The following is a 19335-nucleotide window of genomic DNA, read 5'->3' on the forward strand; positions in this document are numbered from 1 at the left end:
CAGCAATGATAGTTATCGAATCAAACTACTAAGAAATCTACTGATCAGTGGAACAGTTTAAATGTATAAGCTTGACATAAGAAGAGCTTTATCGTCTTTTTAACATCAACTAAAGATGTTCAAATTAATTGCAGTGGTGGTATCCACAGACCATCTGTGAGACTTTCAAACATCAGGAGGTAGAACACTGTCATTTCAGCTGCAGATACATCTATGCGGACTTTCAATCATCAGGTGGGAAGTCCTCATCTGAGGCATTATCCAGAAATGAACCTAGAGTTTTTCTCAGAAAGCTAAATGCTTTATCATCCTGTTAAACATACAAAAGGAGACATTACTAACTGTTCGATGATGCATGTGCGTGATGTGACAGGGACGTGGTGCATTGAAGAAGTTAACCTGCTTCTTTTTCTTCAGCGACTCCTCTAGTTCAGCAATTCGTTTCGTAGAGTTTTGTTCAAGTTCAGATATCATGCTCTTCTCTTTCTTCCCTGAATTAATGTCATAAAAATCTTTCATAGCCATCCTTATCATTCAATGAAAATATAATACAGATATTTCCGGTAACTCACTCAGTTGCTCATATCGCATGAATAGTCTTTCTTTTTCTTCCTCATATTTGGATATAGCATCTGCCAAGATACCACCACGATGGTTAGCTTTAAAATGTTTCTTCAAGTAGGCTCTGTAAGAACTCTTCAACACATATCGTAAGTATAAACGCCTAAGTCTAGTTGAAATTCTGTAACAGTGTTCAGTTTAGCCCAGTAAAAAATTGCAAAATTTTCTAAAATGATATCATGAAATGAATAAGAGGTGATTAAACTAGAAACAAAATTTTCCAAATGTTGTAAGGACTACAAACAGGTCCAATTATTATGAAAACCTCGCATTAGAAAAAAGTACCTTTGAGAGACTGCAGATGTGTAGCTTTCTCCTTGTTAAACTTCTCATAAATTGATTGAAACTTCGCAGTTTCATTCTTTAGCAAGTTCTCACACTGCATAGAAGCAAGAATATACATTGAGCAGTAGTAAGCTTCATATCAAACGTCCTATTATCAAGGCTAACTTATCTAATTGAGGCTGACCTCTTTGGAGCTCTTGGATAGTGCCTTTGCAAAACTTTGCCTAATGATCAAACATATTTAAGATCAACAAGAAGTTACCACATGCAACAAGTAAATTTACACTTTGCATCTATTGTGTAACAAATATTTCTCACCTGTCTTTCTCAAGTTTTAATTTGAGCTCATCAATCTTTGACTTGACTTCTGAAGTCACACTAACAACAGACCACAATCAGCAGTAATGTTAATAACACACTATTTATCAACTGCTGGACATTTAGTATCAATTTATGCAGGGATTGTCCCAATTAATATCTATTTTATTCAAGAACAATCTTTAAGACTCTTCTATGCATTTCTTACTCATTAAAAAATGTTACTACACAATACATCAGATTGATCAAACAGCTCCTATTTGAAAGATTAAAATCATTTTTACATGTTTAAGCAAACACTGAACAATTCTACAAACTTGTTAATGCACAAAATTCATCTAAACAATGTACAAATCAGACAGAAAGGAAAAATATAAAAGTATGTCTTAGTAAAAGATCTTATGGCTGGTTACAAATTCTATACCAGAGCATTTAGATCTATATGCTAGTCCAGGTTTTGCGAAATGAAGAAACTGCAAACCAGAGAATATGGAACAACGTTTGCAGAAATTAGCCAATTCCGCTCGAAGAAGTATATCTAGTACTTTCTCTGTCCCAATTTATGTGATACTTTTCGCTTTTCGAGAGTCAATTTTACTCAACTTTGAAGCTAAATTGGATTAGACTAACTCAATATATTTTAAGATTAAAATTTCTATTTTTGAAAACTACATGAAAAGTACTATAAGTTACAACTTTTCTTATATCAATTTGGTGAAAAATTACATCTTACAATGTTGATCAAAGTTTATGCAGTTTGAATCTGGGAAAGCGAAAAGTATCACATAAATTGGTAGAGGAATTACCTCCTAGCTGACGAAATTGAATTAAATTTGAACAAATTAGCAATCAGCACAGGGGAATTATTCGAATAAAATACATGACATGAACACGTAAATGTAAATGGAGAAAGCAGATATCGCTAACTCAAACTACACGTACATAAATTTATACAGCTTTCACATATATAATTGATTATCAAGGAAAACAGGAATGGAGAAATGCTTCACCTAGAGATTGTTTCTTCTTTCTTCTTAAGTCCGTCCTGTTGTGCTTTCTCCCTTATCTGCTTTAAAGCCGTCATAATCCCTTTGATATCACTGTCAATTATTTCACACCGATCAATCTCATCAGCTTTCAGAAAACAAATCGAGAAAATTAACAAAACTGAAAGCGTAACGTACTCTGAGATCTCAGCATCGAATTCGTCTTCTGCAGCTGCAACTCGCCTCTTGCTCTCTGATTTCGGAATTTGCCGCTCTGAAACTCTTTTCCTTGCGCTTGATTTTGAAGCTGACATTTTCTCTAGAAAACTTCAACTGTGAGAATTGGCGTGTGTGTTTGTGTGTGAGGGGAGAGAGAGAGAGAGAGAGAGCTTTTGGGAATTCAAAAAGTGGTTTCCAAAAGGTTATTTATATTTCTATTGGCGCGTAACTGAGTGGAGGGTTGATGAGTTGGTGTTCGAGTTTTGTAAGACTCATCGAGTTACTCTTTTTGCCAAAACAATGCCTCACGTAGCTCCCGTTTTGGCTATAGATTTTCAAGTTGAAATTTAAAATTTGAGATTTTGGAAACTTGAAAATATTTTGAAGATATATTTTCAAAATGGGATTAAATTTCTTGGCCAAACAAATATTTGAAGATATATTTTCAAAATCTGATCCAAAATCTATGACTAAACGCTAGCTAAGATGTGCGTATGTACAATTTGCAATTTGAGTTTCATACTTTCATTGCGCTTATTTTTATTTTGTTTAAGAATGTTACTTTCACCGTTTCATTTGGTACGACACTTTTCAACTACAAATCAAAGTTTAAGTTGTTAATTTGAATTACGTATTTAATTAATGGTGACAGGTGATTCTAGAAGACGTGAAAGTAGCAGTTTTTTTGAGAAACATCAAAATTGAAAATTTAAAACTTGATGTACCTAGATGTGTTTGAATCTCAAAAGTGTCGGAACATTTTAAAATGTGTCGAACAAAAAGGATGTCATACAAATTACAACGATAAGCTATGATCGTACTATTTAATATGTACTGTAATATTTATATATATCCACCCTTTAAAATTGATACCGTTTATCAGAAATGTTCAATGTTTTGCTAAGAGACGCAATAGAGCTAGATGCGTTTGACTTCTCAAAGTGTCTGATCATTTTAAACGTCTCAAACCGAAGAGAATTTCATACAAATTATAACACGATAAGCTCCGTCCTACTATGTAATATGTACTGTAATATTGGTATAGATCTACCTTTTGTTAAAAGCAATTAGTACAAGGAAAACTTTGTATATACCGTTTGGAATTGAAATCGTTTATCAGAATGTTAAATGTTTTGCTAAGAGACACAATAAAGCTATTTCAAAGCAACAACTGCAGCTAGTTACTCCTGTGTTGGTAAATCAGCACACTGTATACTGGTCCTATGGTGCTACTCAATTACACATTCTAAAGTAAGGTCATAACTTCACACTCCCCCCTCACTCAAGCGTTGCCAACTTCTCTTCATCGACCTCGAAAGCCTTCCGAGCTTGTTTCAGCTCCTCATTCATGGACAACAGTTCTGAACACCGGTTAAGTTTGGGCAAGTCCTGCACGGTAGAACAGGACATCCAAAATTCAGAACCTCATAAAGCAAAATTCAGTAACATCATATCCAGCTCGTAGAGACTGTGCAAGAGTAGCAGGACTGATTTTTCATAAGTCATAACAATCATCCATATTATTTTTGTCAGCTACAGACATGTGTTCACATATATTCAAATCACAGCAAAAGAAAGCAGCCAGCAATAAAATGAGGAAAGTGGCACTAAACAAAGGATACAAGGCCAAGCCAACACCATGAACTCCCACCCCAATTCCCCCCAATCAAATTTGGAATAATTTGCTGTTTGATCAACGTAGTATGAAAGCTGGCTATTCCCAGCTTTTCTAGTTACCATGAAAGCATCAACTAGTCCAAAAGAGTTTCAGGTTAATCAGGCACACATACCTAAAGTTACCAATGGAATCTTTTCAGATTCAATTCTATCATGGTGATACATGCTAAACTATGGTCTATCATAAGGAAACCAATTAATCAGATTGAGAGCAGTAGTAACACATGAGGTAAGCCAAAATAGTACCGATAAATAACCTTAAAGTAATGGTTAAGCTTGAGATGAGCAAACTAGAAATCTCAGCTTCTGTCCAACCACACTTCGCTATCCAGACAACTTGTATATGGGTTTGTTCCACTAATTGACAGGTCCTAGTATTATCCTTCTTGTTTGGAACTGAAAATAATATAACAAACTCACAGGACCTCTCCTTGAGTATAAATGAGATGGGCATTTTCCTACTACATGTTCACTATAATGCTACAAATGCAGATATACATACAAATATATATATGCATGTTGAATTCATGAAAAGACCTACCTTTCTAATTAAGAACAGAAAGTCCTCCGTCAAAAGCTTCCCCCTTTTGGTTGCAATATCTTGAGCTTTGTGCACCTATGCAAGTTGAAAAGCTTTAAAGGTAGGACCAAATGCATGTTTCTTCTAAAAACAAATTATAGAACATAAGTTCTGCAAGTGCAAAGCTTTATGCAGGAAGATGTATTCTCCTAAACTTCTTCGAAAGCATAGCACTGGATAGAAGTAAGTTCAACTCACCATATCAGTGACATAATCCACCACGATGTCTTCCACAAGTGCCACAGTTTCCGGAAGTGGCTGACAGTACAAGACTAGAAGATTAGTAAAGATCAAGGGATAAAAGAATACCAGTAACTCATAAAAAATCTAAATCAGTGTAACTTTCATACATAAAATTTGATATTTATAAGGTAATCAATCATCATCCGACCCCAATTCTTTTAAAGTCCAGTATCAGTTATCTACACTAAAAACAACAAAATAAAAAGCCACAGAAGGAAACATATGAAGAAGAAAATCTGCCGGCAAAATCATCTCTGTTTATGGTGGAGTCAATAATGCATTACGACCGTGCAGTAATCTCTTATGGAGAATTGAAAGCAAGATGTGGTAAAACAAAAAAGGATTGTACTCCAGCAGAAAAGAATATCCTTTGTGAAAGACAATTAGAACAATATGGTTATAAAACTCCAAATCCTGAATTTCCGTTCTTTCCTAAAAGGAAAATGCCCATACGCAATCTGAAACCACACAAACAGCAAATTTTCCCACTATAAATGCGTGTACAGACAAAGAACTAGGTGACAGCAGCAGACATAGTTCACTGGATTACCATAAGCAAAAGAATTAACAAGTATAAACACCATGGACATACACAGATGAAAAAAAGATGAAGAGTGAACAGGGAGGCATCTTACATTGCTGTCATCTCCAAAACCATACATCATGTGTTGCACTGCGCAATAAATAAAAGAAATGTTAACAACTAAAACAAAGTGCAGTAATTAGTTATTCTTCATTCAAATCTATGTAAATAGTCACTTACAGTCTTTCTGAAACATGCCACGTTTCCTTTTAAGTGAACTTTCTGAAGGTTGTGATGCTCCAACTCTAGCTTTTGAGGATGGCCCTGCAGAAGAGTTGTTCATTTTTTATTTATTCTAACGTCCACTTTTCAACCTGCAAAAGTGTCATTACCACCCTTAGCACATAGCATAAACAGATCATATTATCAGATAGATAACATCATGCAAGCACCATTGAAAAGAAAATATAAAACCGAATGCATAAAGAGTGTCCTTCTATAGTTCTTGCAATGGTTATCACCACTTAACTGTCTACAAAATTAGCTCACTATCAATTTAGTTTTATGATTCTGTAAAAAGGGAACTCATCATATAGCTGGAACATACAGTCCTCATTGCAGCACCCAAAAAAGAAGAAGGCAACATAAATACAACCTATATGATCCACTGGACAGAAACATGCTTCTACTGTAAATGATCATAAAATAAAAGAATTTGTTAAAGATAAAAATATATCTACTGTGTTAGTTTAGCTTTTCTTTCTAGTATCTATATTGCGCTGAAGCCATTACTTAACCTTTGTTATCTTTTCTTCAACAAATTATTAGGAATACAAAATCCAAAATGAGGCAGTTGAGAATTTGGCTCATTGCATCAAAAAATAGACCGACTAAGCCAAAATCATCAAACCAAGACGGAAATTACATTTGGAAAGAAACACAATTTATCACTAAATAAACAACTAGCCAAAAACATTCTCCTCCTACAAATTGATCATTAAATTTGGAAAGAAACGCAATTTATCAAGCAGATGCCATAACATAGAAACCTTGTGCAATGGTGTAGATTCCACTGGAGATGACGAGAGAATATCGATTTGAAATCCCAAGAGATTAGGGTATTTATATGTGCGAAATTTCTTTCATTTATTTGGTCACAAATCACCAATTTCCTTTTTGTGTGTTCAAACGGGTATGGATAACTTGGGCTTAACCGACGTCAAACAAGCCCAAGATAAAACCTTTTTTTGCTAAAGGCCCAAAAGGGGGAAAAATTGTTTCCTCGAGCGATGGATTATTCAGACGTGATATTTATATGGAAGAAAAATTATTCACGCTTTTCATTCTATTTTATTTTATAGAAATCTGAGAAAAAAACATTTGTTTGCGCGGATTGCCCTTCTTTTGGGGTGGTCTTTAAATTTTGCCCCTCATATTTGTGGTCTTTAAATTTTGCCCCCAACATTGTTGGTCTTTAATTTTTGCCCTTCGTGTTACAATCCTGAGCTTCACGCAGAAATCATGAGGTTCTGGGTTCGAATCCCCGCTCAAGCATAAATTAAAAAAAAAAAAATCACAAGGCAAGGTTTGGGTCGCGTGTATCTTTGGACCGCGTACACTTGTTAATGAATAACCAAAGTTATGCGGACCGGTATCTTTCGATACTCACGCCATATGGGGGGGGGGGCTTAAGTATGCGATCCAAGATAACTTTGGTTATTCCTTAACAAGTGTATGCGGGTTCGGCATACTTATAGCCTATAGGGACTTTTAGTTAAGCCTTAACTAAAAGTCTTTTCCTAATTATGTCTTATGGGGCGGACTTTTAGTTAAGGTATAACTAAAAGTATGTCCTTAAGGCGGAACTTATAGTTATGTCGGGTCCGGCATAACTTTACTTTTCCTAATTATGTCTTATGGGGCGGACTTTTAGTTAAGGTATAACTAAAAGTATGTCCTTAAGGCGGAACTTATAGTTATGTCGGGTCCGGCATAACTTTAGTTATTCCTTAAGGAAAAGTTCCGCCTTATGGGGCATACTTTTAGTTACGTCTTATGGGGCACACTTTTAGTTAAGGCATAACTAAAAATTTACCTTGAAAAGTAAAAAAAAAATATATATGCCTCAAGGCAAAGTCTGCCTCCATCGGCAGAATTTTGGTTAAACATAACTAAAATTCTACCGGTAGGGGCATAGCGAAATTCAAACTCTGTCTTGTGAACTTTTTTTTAAATTTTTGACTGTGTGGGGGTTCGAACCTGGAACCCATGGGTTTTAGCCGAAGGGCAAAATTTAAAGATTACAAATATGAGAAGCAAAATTTAAAGACCACCCTAAAAGAAGGGCAATTCGCAAATTGCCCAGAAAAAAAATAGTATAACAGCCCATTTGGCCAGGCTTCTAAAATCAGTTTATTTTGAAAAATACTTTTATTTTTCAAAAGTGCTTCCCAAAAAAATACTTTTGGCGAAAAGCAGTTTATGTTTGGCCAATTAATTTTAAAAGCACTTTTGAGCAGCAATTAGTGTTTGGCCAAGCTTTTAAAAAGTACTTTTAAGTGTTTTTTTTTTTTTTTTTTTGAAAAGTGCTTTTCAAAAAAGTACTCTACTCCCCTAGAAGCACTTATTTTTTTCCAAAAGTTTGGTCAAACACTTCACTTTTTAAAAATAAGCACTTATTAGAAAAAATAAATACTTTTGAAGAAAAATAAACTTGGCCAAACAGGCTATAAATGTATGGGAGTCGCTATATTGCAACCCTGCTATTCAAGTTAAATTTCAAATTTTAAATTCCTTAATATATTGTCCGTTGTATTAAATTTCAGACAAATATTGTTGTAATAAGCTCATCTATGATCTTTTTTTTCTTTTTCTAATACTAACCTCATGGGTGCTTCATTTCACTTCAGTTCTTTTGATATGTTTCTGAAATTTATTTGAACTTCGTGTTTTTTTGTCGAATTAGTTGAATGCGATATTCAACTTCAAAGATATATATACTTGAAAAATACGACAACTGATTAATGTTGTGTAATAACTTGCCTAGATAATGGGCTTGATAATATGCTTAATAATCATTAATTAAGTAGTAAATTTTGGCTTTGAAGTTAGGCATAAATGTATGAAACTTAATTTTGAAAAGCCAAACTTTTTGCATATATATTTGAAGTTCAGAAGAAGAAGAAAAATGTATGAAATTGGCTCGCACAAGCAAATAGAGCAGATAATTATTTTTGTAAGTTGGCATGCGGATTTTGAAAATTAGGTATAATAGATTTATAGCATTTGTTACAAATTAAAATGAACCACGTGTCCTTCTCAGTTCTTAGCACCCTTTCTTGATTGAGTCATTTTCAACTAACAATTTTTCCACAAGTAGGACCAACTTTTCCACTCAGCCCCCTTCATCGTCCAGACCTAATGTGGCAGATTTAATGTATTATGGTGCAGGAAGTTAATTCCATGACCTGCCTTCTAGAAGGACAAGCAAGATGGAACAGAAATACAATCTAGAAGCAACAGAGAGAAAATACAATTGACAATAATTGTGCTGAAAAAAAATATTGACAAGAATTGTAAGATCATATTTTTTTGACAAGTCAAATTCTGTTCCCTACCCGGAATTGTCATTTTATCTCTTTTTGTTTAAACAAATCATACAGTTTATCCATTTCAAGATTGTTGGTCCGTAATAATTGGGAAAAATTAAAAGTACATTTTTTATAGAGGAAATTAGACTATTCTAAAAGAACTTTTAAGCTACTTCATTCACTTTTACTACAAGAAAGTGTCTCTATTCTTCTTACTATTGGACTATTGAAAGCTACATACTTATTTCCTTAATTATGCTGATTTGTTTGCACTTAATAGAGGTTTGAATCTGAATGGTTCAGACCTTAGACCATTAAGTGCATTTGTTTACATTAAGATTTAAGTACTTATTTGGTTTGAATAAGTCTTAATCATTAATATCTTGAATAAAGTCATATAATATCATTAAGAGATACTTTGTATGTATAATTTTTAACATCAGCTCCACCCCACCCCCACTCCCACCACCCACATATATCAACCACCCCCAACCCTCCCCTGCACCTACGCACCACCACCCCCACCACCACCCACGCACCACTATCTCCACCACTACCCATTCACCCCATCCCCACAGCCCACAACCACCCAACCACCACACCATTCACCACCTACACCCTAGCCCCCACCACCCGCATAACTTACCCCCAACCACCCCCTCACCACCAACCCCCCTCCCTACCCTACCCCTAGACCCACGGCACAACCCTCCCACCACCACCTGCTCCCACCTACCAACCCCTCCCCCCCTCCACCACACACCTACCCCACCCACCACCACTACAAAAGCAACTCTGCCATTCTAACGAACATAAATGTTTCATTTTTTTTATCAAATAATATTTTTATTTTATTAAATTTGCATTTATTTTATAATATTTAGTTACTTTTTTATTTGAATTGTATATTTATTATGTTTAAATAAGTACATTATACACATTAAGATGTTGAAAAACAAACAGTTTTAATCATTTAGTGTTCAGATCTAGAGACAACATATTAATTATTCAGATGTGCATTTAGATTCGAACGTCTTAATCTTAATGAAAATAAATGAGGCCTTAGGCTTGGTGAAGTACTTAAGTTGACGCTTTATTTATTTAGTTTACATGAATAAAATATGGGTAATGTTAAAATCTGAAGAGACCTTTTGGTTCAAATATAAGGGGTAAAACTGATTTTAACCAAAATGAGTGTGTGAAAGAATCGGAAAAATCTGTCTTCTAGAAGGGGAAAACAAGAAAAATTACTAAAAGGAGAATCTAGAAACAACAAAAAATCACTTCATTTGGAAAGTACCACGAGCGGCTTATGTTACTGATTCATTAACAGTCATTCTTTTGGTTCAAATATAAGGGGTAAAACTGATTTTAACCAAAATGAGTGTATTAAAGAATTGGAAAAATCTGTCTTCTAGAAGGGAAAAACAAGAAAAATTACTGAAAGGAGAATCTAGATAACAACAACAACAACAACCCAGTGAAATCCCACAACGCGAGGTGCGGGAGAGGGTAGAGTGTACGCGGACGACTCACTACCAAGGTAGGACGGTCTTTCCGAAAGACCCCTACCAATAAAAGCATAAAAGCATAACACGAGGTCGATAAAGCCAAGAGATTCAAAGCGATATGGAAATGCAAATAACTAAAGCGACTAAGCCATGATGAAGCAGTTTGTAAAGGAGCAGTAGCTATCACAGATAAAATAAGATAATCAAAGTACAGGATAACAAATAGTAGCACGAGCGGCCAATATTATTGATTCATTAACAGTCACTCTTTTGGTTCAAATATAACGGGTAATACTGATTTTAACCAAAATGAGTGTATTAAAGAATTGGAAAATATGTCTTCTAGAAGGGAAAAACAAGAAAATTACTGAAAGGAGAATCTAGAAACAACAAAAAATCACTTCATTTGAAAAGTACCATGAGCGGCCAATATTACTGATTCATTAACAGTCATTCTTTTGGTTCAAATATAAGGGGTAAACCGATTTTAACCAAAATGAGTGTATTAAAGAATTGGAAAAATGTTTCTAGAAGGGAAAAACAAGAAAAATTACCGAAAGGAGAATCTAGAAACAACAAAAAATCACTTCATTTGAAAAGTACCACGAGCGGCCAATATTATTGATTCATTAACAGTCACTCTTTTGGTTCAAATATAAGGGGTAATACTGATTTTAACCAAAATGAGTGTATTAAAGAATTGGAAAATATGTCTTCTAGAAGGGAAAAACAAGAAAAATTACTGAAAGGAGAATCTAGAAACAACAAAAAATCACTTCATTTGAAAAGTACCATGAGCGGCCAATATTACTGATTCATTAACAGTCATTCTTTTGGTTCAAATATAAGGGGTAAAATTGATTTTAACCAAAATGAGTGTATTAAAGAATTGGAAAAATCTGTCTTCTAGAAGGGAAAAATAAGAATAAATTACTGAAAGGAGAATCTAGAAACAACAAAAAATCACTTCATTTGAAAAGTACCACGAGCGGCCAATATTACTGATTCATTGACAGTCATTTTCTTTGAATAATCATTTTAATATCTAACTCTGTTTTCTCCTTCTGTTGTAAGTTGTAACTAGTCATCTCTTCTTGATTTCAACGTCATTACGAGCTAGTGCCCCCTCTTTAATTTTTATTACGCGACTAAGACATTATCCCGACATTATCCCTTAATATTTCAATCAATAATCTATGTGTCAATTTCAAACCAGTTGGAATCAGTTAACGAATTTTGCACGTACATATATTTTCTTTCTTGACAAAAACGTTGTTATCGTAAGTAAACTTGTTTATAAGTTTTTTCCTAATAAATCTAATTAATAAGATAATTTAATAAAAATGTCACTAAGAATTTCAACAAAATTAAATAAATTGACAGAAAGTCCACTGCCTTTTTCTTTATCGCATTGCTGATACAATAATGTTTGTATGCATGTACTTGATATTATATCACCAAACACTTACTTACAATTGACTAATTACTTCGAATCCTTTGTTTTTTGCGCTCCAATCCATGCATGACCAAAAAAAAAGAAGGGGAAACTAAAGACAAAAGGCAGTCTTTTGCTTTGTTCTCTTGAGATGTTTAAAACATTAATTTGAATCTAAAGTATTTATTTGATGCGACGGAAGTTATTCTCACAAAACATATTTATCAAAAACAAAAAACTCTTAACACAATCAAGTTACAAAAATAAAGAATAACAAGTACAAGAGACAACACTCTAGTGAATTAAAATCGTACCAAGATTTAACTAAAATTTGGCTTTGAAATTCCCTTTGATATTTTTTATTTGTCACTTTAGTAAAAAAAATAAAAAAATCTGATCAGGTGTTATTCCATCCTTACGGCTTCACGGAAAACATATAGTCATGATTTAAGGAAGAGACAAAAATAATTTAGTTAAAATAGCTCTTACAAACAGCAAGTGTAATTTTAACAAATGTGCAAAAACCTTAAGTCACAGCCAAAAAGGAGATAGATTGGCTTGATTTAACTAGTACATTGGGTAGTAGTGAAAGAAAAATATAAATAATTAGGTAGCAAATTGAAAATTCCTTGAAGAAACAAATAATTAGAGAGAGGGAGAGAGAGAGACCAGTCATAATCAGGCACGTGGCATTGATTTTTAAGGAGCTAGTCCCCTGTTCCAAATTTCTTCTTATAAAACTGCTCCACCATTTCCTCTCTCAGCTCAACCACTTCCAGTTTACCTCTTAAAAGAAACATATTTTCCTTTGTCCTCTGTATATTTACCTGGGATATTTCATTGAAGCTTGAAAGTCTGATTGGTTTCTAAACCCTTTTGCTTGAAAGTGAGATTTCAAACTCTTCCTCTCCTTTCTTGAATATTGAACTGTTTTTCCTTGTTCTGTATTTTGGTTGAAATGGCAGTGATTATTGTTGTATAAAGATTAGATCTTTGATGGGGTTTTTCTTGGAGGAGTGTGTTGTTGATCTATATGGTACTATTGTTACTCAATTCTTGTGTATGATCATATTTTGTACTATAGTATAAATGATCTCTGTTGGTGTTAAAGTCTTTATCTTTTACCTAGCATAATCCATAAGCAAATAACTTTGAGGATTTTCTTGACCTTAACTAAATGATGTAGAAGAGAGTTTCCTCAATTGTACTTGGAATGTCATAATCTGATAAAGGAGTATTTAAGGGGGTAGTTTTGGGTTGGATTACAATTTTGACTTTGCAAAAGTAGGATAGATTCAGGATTGAGATATTTTGTCAAACTGAGGCAATTTGTTAGAGTAACTATCTTTTGGAAATTTATTTCTAAGTGGTCCTGATTTGATTCTGTGGAATGAATAGAGCCCTTATGTAAGTACTTCAAGTTGAAAAGACACCAAATTTTTCTACTCCCCTAGACTATTTGATCTTTTTCTGAGATTACAATTGAAGTCAGTAACATTGACAAGTCTTTGCTGATAATTCTTATGAGATTGTGGTCAGGTTAGTATGTCTGTTAATGGATATTTTTGGCAAAATTAAAGTACAAGCTAACTGAAATTCATATATGAGACATCAAAGTGAAGTGTCAATTTTCTGATCTAACTGATCCATCTCCCTTGGTGGCTATGAATTGCTTGGAAACTTCACTAATCTTTTAAAATTTGTGTCTTTTGTTCACATGCTTTGTCTTCTTGTTATCTTTTGTTGTGTGGTGGGTGGAAGCTAGCTTCCTTCCCAAACTTTTCTTCTTAATACAGTAACCTGCCTACTAGTGCTTTAAAGTTTTACTATTGGAGATTAGAGAATCTTCTTCACCTAAGTCACATGTTAAAATGTGTTTTTCCTTCATATTGCCAATTAATTTTAATTTCTTGTAATTCTTTGGGGCCACCATAATATTGCTAAATGTCCCCTGTAATTATTCTTATTGCTAATGTCCAGCATAATATATGAATTTGCAAGTCCTAATAGTTTGATTAAAAATTTATTATTCCTGTTGCTAACTATTGATTGTGCTTTCAGATTTCGAAAGACCCTTGTCTTGAACAAGTGCTCAGAAACAAAATTCATGGCCTTTGAGCAGTATTATGCAAACGAGTGGAAATCGATCTCTACTCCAGCTTCATCAGACTCAGAGAAGACTTCTGCCTGCTTTGATTGCATCATCTGCTTGGACTTTGCTCGTGATCCGGTTGTTACACTTTGTGGCCATCTCTATTGTTGGCCTTGCATTTACAAGTGGTTTCACTTCCAGAGCAACTCACAGTCTTCAGTTGAACGCCCTCAATGCCCAGTTTGCAAGGCTGAAATCTCCCAAACAGATTTAGTCCCTCTTTACGGGCGTGGGAAAACACTGCCTGAATCTGAGCCTGATAACAAGCTCACTTTAAAAGTACCTCCCAGACCACCTGCATTTGGTCCATTATCATTGTCAAATTCCTCTAATCCTTCTCAGCAACTGCCACATCCTAATGCCAGTTACCTCAACAGTTCATCGCCTTCTTCGTTCAATCTTGGAAGCAATACAGCTGCGGGAGTCTTTAATCCAGTTGTTGGAATGTTTGGAGAGATGGTTTATGATAGGGTATTTGGGAACTCAGAGAGTTTATATACATATCCTAACTCCTATCATCTAGTGCGAAATAGTAGCCCAAGATTAAGAAGACAGGAAATGCAGGCTGACAAGTCTTTGAACAGAATTTCCCTTTTCCTCTTCTGCTGTTTTCTTCTTTGCCTATTGTTATTCTAGTTTCATTGAGGCACTCTTTTGTCCCCTTTCCCCCTCCCACTTTTCATCCTGTACACATTGTACAAAACTGATGTTGATAAGCATCAAGTCATTAAAAATCATATACATATGTGAGATGATAATAAGCAAAATTTTGGCTGTAGTATTATGACTTTAAACTGTGTACATTCAAGACAGCTTTGTGTTGTTATTCTCTCTCACTCTCCATTTTCCACTTTAGTGCTATGCATGGGGCATGGATATTTTTATTGCTGTAGAGACAGATTGTCCCCCCACCAAGTTAGATTTGCCAAAGGAGTTCATGGAAGGACTAGTTAATGTTTATAGAGTTTTATATGCACCGACACTGTGAAAAAACTTATAATCCTATTAAATCACCTGAAAAATAACTACAAGTAGTCGTCTATTATAGTGGAATCTGATAGCGGCAAATTCTTTTTGGGGAAATCTGCATGGTGTGGAAAACTAGTAGGTAATTATATTTAGTAACTATAGTTTGAATTAATTACTTCCCATAGCTAAAAATTGTATCTTAATAACACTTATTAATTATTAAGGTAAAAATATAATAAAAAGAAAATAAATTCATCTCTCACCTCCATTTTCTCCCACCGCCCTTTCTGTAAACCCATCTCTCACTTCCAATTCAACTTTTCTCCACTTTCTCTCACCTCGATTTGCCGGAGGAAGAAAGCAATGCCCTCGTTGCCGCCACTGCTACCGCCTAGATCTTCATCTTGATGCACAACCTGCATCGGGGCCACGCATCCGAGCGTATTTCGAAGGAGATTTCTCTGGCCTCTCATTTCTCCTCCACCGCCATCGTCTTCTATGGCCGAAATCCATGGCCAGTCACCGAATTTTTCTAAGATCTGAGCGTATTTTCTCATATCTAAGTGTATTTTATTTGTTGTATCTCAGATCTGAGTTTATTTTATTTCTTGTATCTCAGATCTGAGCGTATTTTATTTCTTGTATCTCATATTTGAATGTATTCGTTATTTTTTTAGTGTAAAATAGAGTGATTTTATTTCTTGTATCTCAGATTTGAGTGTATTCGTTGGTTTTTAAGTCTAAAATAGAGTGTTTCTTTATATATTTTTTGCCTGTATTTCAAAGGATTTTTTTTTGTATACAAATGGATACAGTGAATTTTGAATACAACCGAATAATCCTATATTTTCTTGCACTTATGTTGTTTGAATATAACCGAATTTAAAATACAATAAGTTGAATACAATGTAAAATTAGTTAGGAAAGAATATAATTTAATTGAATACATCCGAATTGAATACATCGAAATACAGTCGAATTCGAATTCATGTTACTGTAGCTACGAAATGTAATTAGTAAAAGTGTAGTTATGCCTAAAAAAAAAAACTTCAAAGTGTAGTCATTTGTGTAAGTTGCCCTTCTTTTGTTATCTGTGTATATAAGTTAAACCAGTGTTATTTGGCCCGGGCTTCCAAAACTAATGTTAAAATTAAATTTGCAAATACTTTTTTTCTCACTCTTTGTGATATTAAGTTATTGAAAGATTAGTTCGACGCAAATTCAAAAATACTAAAGGCTCTCCAAAAATTAAAATTGCACGCAAAGTATTTAAAAATTGAATAACGACTTTTTTGTCCTTATTTTAGACTTCTTTTTAGCATTATTTATTTATTGAATTTTATTTAGATTTAGACTTTGGAAATTTCAAGATCCAACTTAGTTGTAACATCTGTGTGATTAAAAACATTCATTATGAACTATAACATTTTCTTTCAAAAAGAAGAAAAATAATTTGGTTCAAGAGACTTCAATTATATATGCTACATTTATTCTTTTGATGAGATGTTAGTAGATGTTATTTTCATTTAAGATATACAAACTACGATGAAACTATGAAGAGTAATTGACTTTTCTTAATATAATTAAATCCTTTTGCTTTCCAAAAACTTATGTGATGAGGAAATGACCTTTCTTCCTTTTTTTAGTTTATAAGTGACACATTATTTTATAAAATGTACATTCTAATCATTTTTCAAACAAAAATAAAGCTTCAATGCTTCATGCTTAATTTAATCATGTGTCCCTATGCTAAACAGACACCGCCTAATCCTTTTTTAACCCCCCAACACCCCCCCCCCCTCCCCCCCCAAAAAAAAGAAAAAAACGATACTCAAGAACCTTAAATATGATTGCTCCCTTTTGTTACAGTTGTTTGATACTCCCTCCGTCTCAATTTAAGTGTCTTACTTTCCTTTGTTATTTGTCCCAAAAAAATGTCTCTTTCTATATTTAGTAAGTTTTGACAAGTTTTAGACCACAAGATTTAAAAGACTGCACACATCTTTAATTTAAGACCACAAGATTTAAAAGTCTCCCTTTATTTCTTATACTTTGTGTCTTAGTCAAACTAAGACACTTAAATTGGGACGGAGGGAGTATTACTAATGCTTGGAAAACTAAAAATTATGTAATATTTAGGAACACAGGCATAAAATATGTCATTTTCTTTAATTATAAACATCAGTTATAGTTGGAACGATTCTAAGGATTTACAGGTTATTGAGGCTAATGAATATATTAAAGGAGGTGACATATTTTAAGTAGTTAACTTATCTATGTAATAGACATTTGAGAATACATGCAAAAGTATTTTTAAAATTTAAATAGAAAATATCTAATAGGAACATAGTATCATGTGTTGGGGTGTCAATTGAAATAAATCGTAATTTATGTGTTCATTTAAAATTTACCGACAAATGTTCATTTAAAATTTACTAACAAATGTTCATTTAAAAATGACAAATTTTAAAAAAATATTAAGCCAATAAAGCAATATATAGTAGGAGAAAATGAGGCATATAAAAGAAGTTATAGTACATTCCACATCACCCTCTCAAGTAGATAAGCAATAAGGATAACTAAAAGGTTGAATTTAGAGGAGAAGCCTTTTAATTAATAACCATTAGTTAAAATCTAACTAAGTGACTACAAAATCTTTAGATTGCCCTATTATGAGTAGTAATCTATGTTTATAAAGCAGACAATAGTGATTGTTTGGTCCTTTGGTCCTCTGGTCCCAACATATCGTGTCCAAGGCTTATCATGTTGCTTATTTATTCATAATCATATCTCTTTGAAACAATTATTAGGAACTTTGTACCCCTTATTTATTTGTAAGGGCCCCCAAAAATGATAGAATACTGTAGACATAATTGTCTTGAGTCTGGGGAAAACATGCCAATGAATAAAGGTGCAGGCCAAAACACTTCTTTTGTTTGCCTATATGTGTGCTTCATCTTATACTAATCATATTTAATAGTGTGAATAGGAAATGACGATTTTAAGAATGGCAGGCTGGTATATACCTATATTAATTTTAAGTCATTTGCAGACTCTTTTCAAGACGTATTGTAGTAAGTTTATGTACATTTTAACAACACTCGGGATAAATTTCAAATGTCACCAAGGGGGTCTCTCTCTTATTGTACCAAGTCCGCGACTTCTGTGAGTTAAAAGAAAAAAAAAAAATGGTTGAACCAAAATAGCACTTTAAAAATAAATAAATACAAAACTAAGTTTCACGCATTTAACGATATAAAAAAGCTGCTAATTTTTTAAAAATTAACGTTTTTTCCGTACTTACGTCGAAGATGAAGTTTCAAAACGCCGAATATCAATAGTTATATAGACTTAATATCTTTTTTTTGCGTAAAATGTCGGCTTATTACATCAAGTGCACCCAAACGTTTGGATCGTTGTTTTAGGGGTTCTAAAGCGCCCGAAGTAAGTTTTCTTTGTTTGGAAACTTGTTATCTTTAGGTTTAAGTGTCATATTTTATAGGGTTTTGATTAATTTGTAGACGTCCCACGCAGTTATTATTAATCGACAATAAAGACTAAGATAACTAATTATCATTAAGAAAATAATAACCAAAAATATATATTAATATTAACATAAAATGTACACTTTATTTACAAATACACAATTTCAGGTCCCACATCTGGGAGCCTTTAGAGTACCTTAGGCCTAAGGCCAACCCCACCAACCTCACCATCATCTCCATCCCCCTTCCTCCTCTTAATCTGTACATGCTCTGTGGCATGATCATCCTTGCTTCCCTTCCTTCCTTCTTTCGACCCGAACCCCGGTTCATAACATGCTTCCTATGGGAGATAACGCGGCGGGAGCGGGACAACAACATCGTGGAGTCTCGTCAATCTCATTAGGAGACCCGTCCACGTACGTAGAAGAATGAACTCGAAATAACATATAAACAATTTAGTTTAGATTTATTCAAAACTAAACATGAAATGAACAATTAATTAATAAATTATTTTATTTTATTGTAAAAATCAAACCTGTGTGTCGATGGCCTCATGAGATGTTTGGTGAGAGGGCTCCTGAGCTGGCTCCTGAACGGTCTCCTAAGTGGGCCCCGGAGCTGTAGCTAGAGCCGGAGATGGGTCCACAGGCGTAGAAGAATGAACTTGAAATAACATATAAACAATTTAGTTTAGATTTATTCTAAACTAAACATGAAATAACATATAAAAATTAATTATTT

At 33.9% G+C, this 19335-nt stretch overlaps 3 protein-coding genes across 3 annotated transcripts; 1 reads left to right on the forward strand and 2 right to left on the reverse strand.

Moving 5' to 3' along the window:
• Positions 1-9: 9 nt before the first annotated feature.
• On the reverse strand, positions 10-2754 carry LOC132045282 (uncharacterized). The gene is made up of 8 exons (XM_059435841.1): positions 2409-2754; positions 2235-2324; positions 1225-1284; positions 1091-1130; positions 907-1000; positions 573-632; positions 400-491; positions 10-310 (listed from the first exon to the last, which is right to left on the reverse strand). Exons 1-8 carry the CDS (start codon positions 2522-2524, stop codon positions 224-226), a joined length of 639 nt encoding a protein of 212 aa, XP_059291824.1. The 5' UTR covers positions 2525-2754; the 3' UTR covers positions 10-223.
• A 687-nt stretch (positions 2755-3441) lies between these two features.
• Positions 3442-6672, reverse strand: LOC132045291 (transcription initiation factor TFIID subunit 13). The gene is made up of 7 exons (XM_059435850.1): positions 6547-6672; positions 6502-6512; positions 5693-5826; positions 5565-5602; positions 4885-4944; positions 4648-4722; positions 3442-3818 (listed from the first exon to the last, which is right to left on the reverse strand). Exons 3-7 carry the CDS (start codon positions 5793-5795, stop codon positions 3708-3710), a joined length of 387 nt encoding a protein of 128 aa, XP_059291833.1. The 5' UTR covers positions 5796-5826; positions 6502-6512; positions 6547-6672; the 3' UTR covers positions 3442-3707.
• Positions 6673-12736: 6064 nt separating this feature from the next.
• Positions 12737-14916, forward strand: LOC132045301 (E3 ubiquitin-protein ligase RMA1H1-like). Its single transcript, XM_059435860.1, has 2 exons — positions 12737-12874; positions 14050-14916. The coding sequence occupies exon 2, from the start codon at positions 14096-14098 to the stop codon at positions 14774-14776; it is 681 nt and encodes a 226-aa protein (XP_059291843.1). The 5' UTR covers positions 12737-12874; positions 14050-14095; the 3' UTR covers positions 14777-14916.
• Positions 14917-19335: the final 4419 nt, after the last annotated feature.

The sequence above is a fragment of the Lycium ferocissimum genome, chromosome 2 (genome assembly GCF_029784015.1).
Source record: "Lycium ferocissimum isolate CSIRO_LF1 chromosome 2, AGI_CSIRO_Lferr_CH_V1, whole genome shotgun sequence".
NCBI classification, from domain to species: domain Eukaryota; kingdom Viridiplantae; phylum Streptophyta; class Magnoliopsida; order Solanales; family Solanaceae; genus Lycium; species Lycium ferocissimum.

Excerpts from the sequence above, each read along its gene's own strand:
- LOC132045282 (XM_059435841.1), bottom strand. The coding sequence starts at position 2,524 with ATGTCAGCTTCAAAATCAAGCGCAAGGAAAAGAGTTTCAGAGCGGCAA. Across the intron at positions 1,285-2,234 it reads AAAGAAGAAACAATCTCTAG|TGTGACTTCAGAAGTCAAGT; the intron begins GTGAAGCATTTC and ends GTCTGTTGTTAG. Across the intron at positions 633-906 it reads ACATCTGCAGTCTCTCAAAG|ATGCTATATCCAAATATGAG; the intron begins GTACTTTTTTCT and ends GTATCTTGGCAG.
- LOC132045291 (XM_059435850.1), bottom strand. The coding sequence starts at position 5,795 with ATGAACAACTCTTCTGCAGGGCCATCCTCAAAAGCTAGAGTTGGAGCA. Across the intron at positions 5,603-5,692 it reads TGGCATGTTTCAGAAAGACT|TGCAACACATGATGTATGGT; the intron begins GTAAGTGACTAT and ends TTTATTGCGCAG. Across the intron at positions 3,819-4,647 it reads TTCTGTTCTTAATTAGAAAG|GACTTGCCCAAACTTAACCG; the intron begins GTAGGTCTTTTC and ends TCTACCGTGCAG.
- LOC132045301 (XM_059435860.1), top strand. The coding sequence starts at position 14,096 with ATGGCCTTTGAGCAGTATTATGCAAACGAGTGGAAATCGATCTCTACT.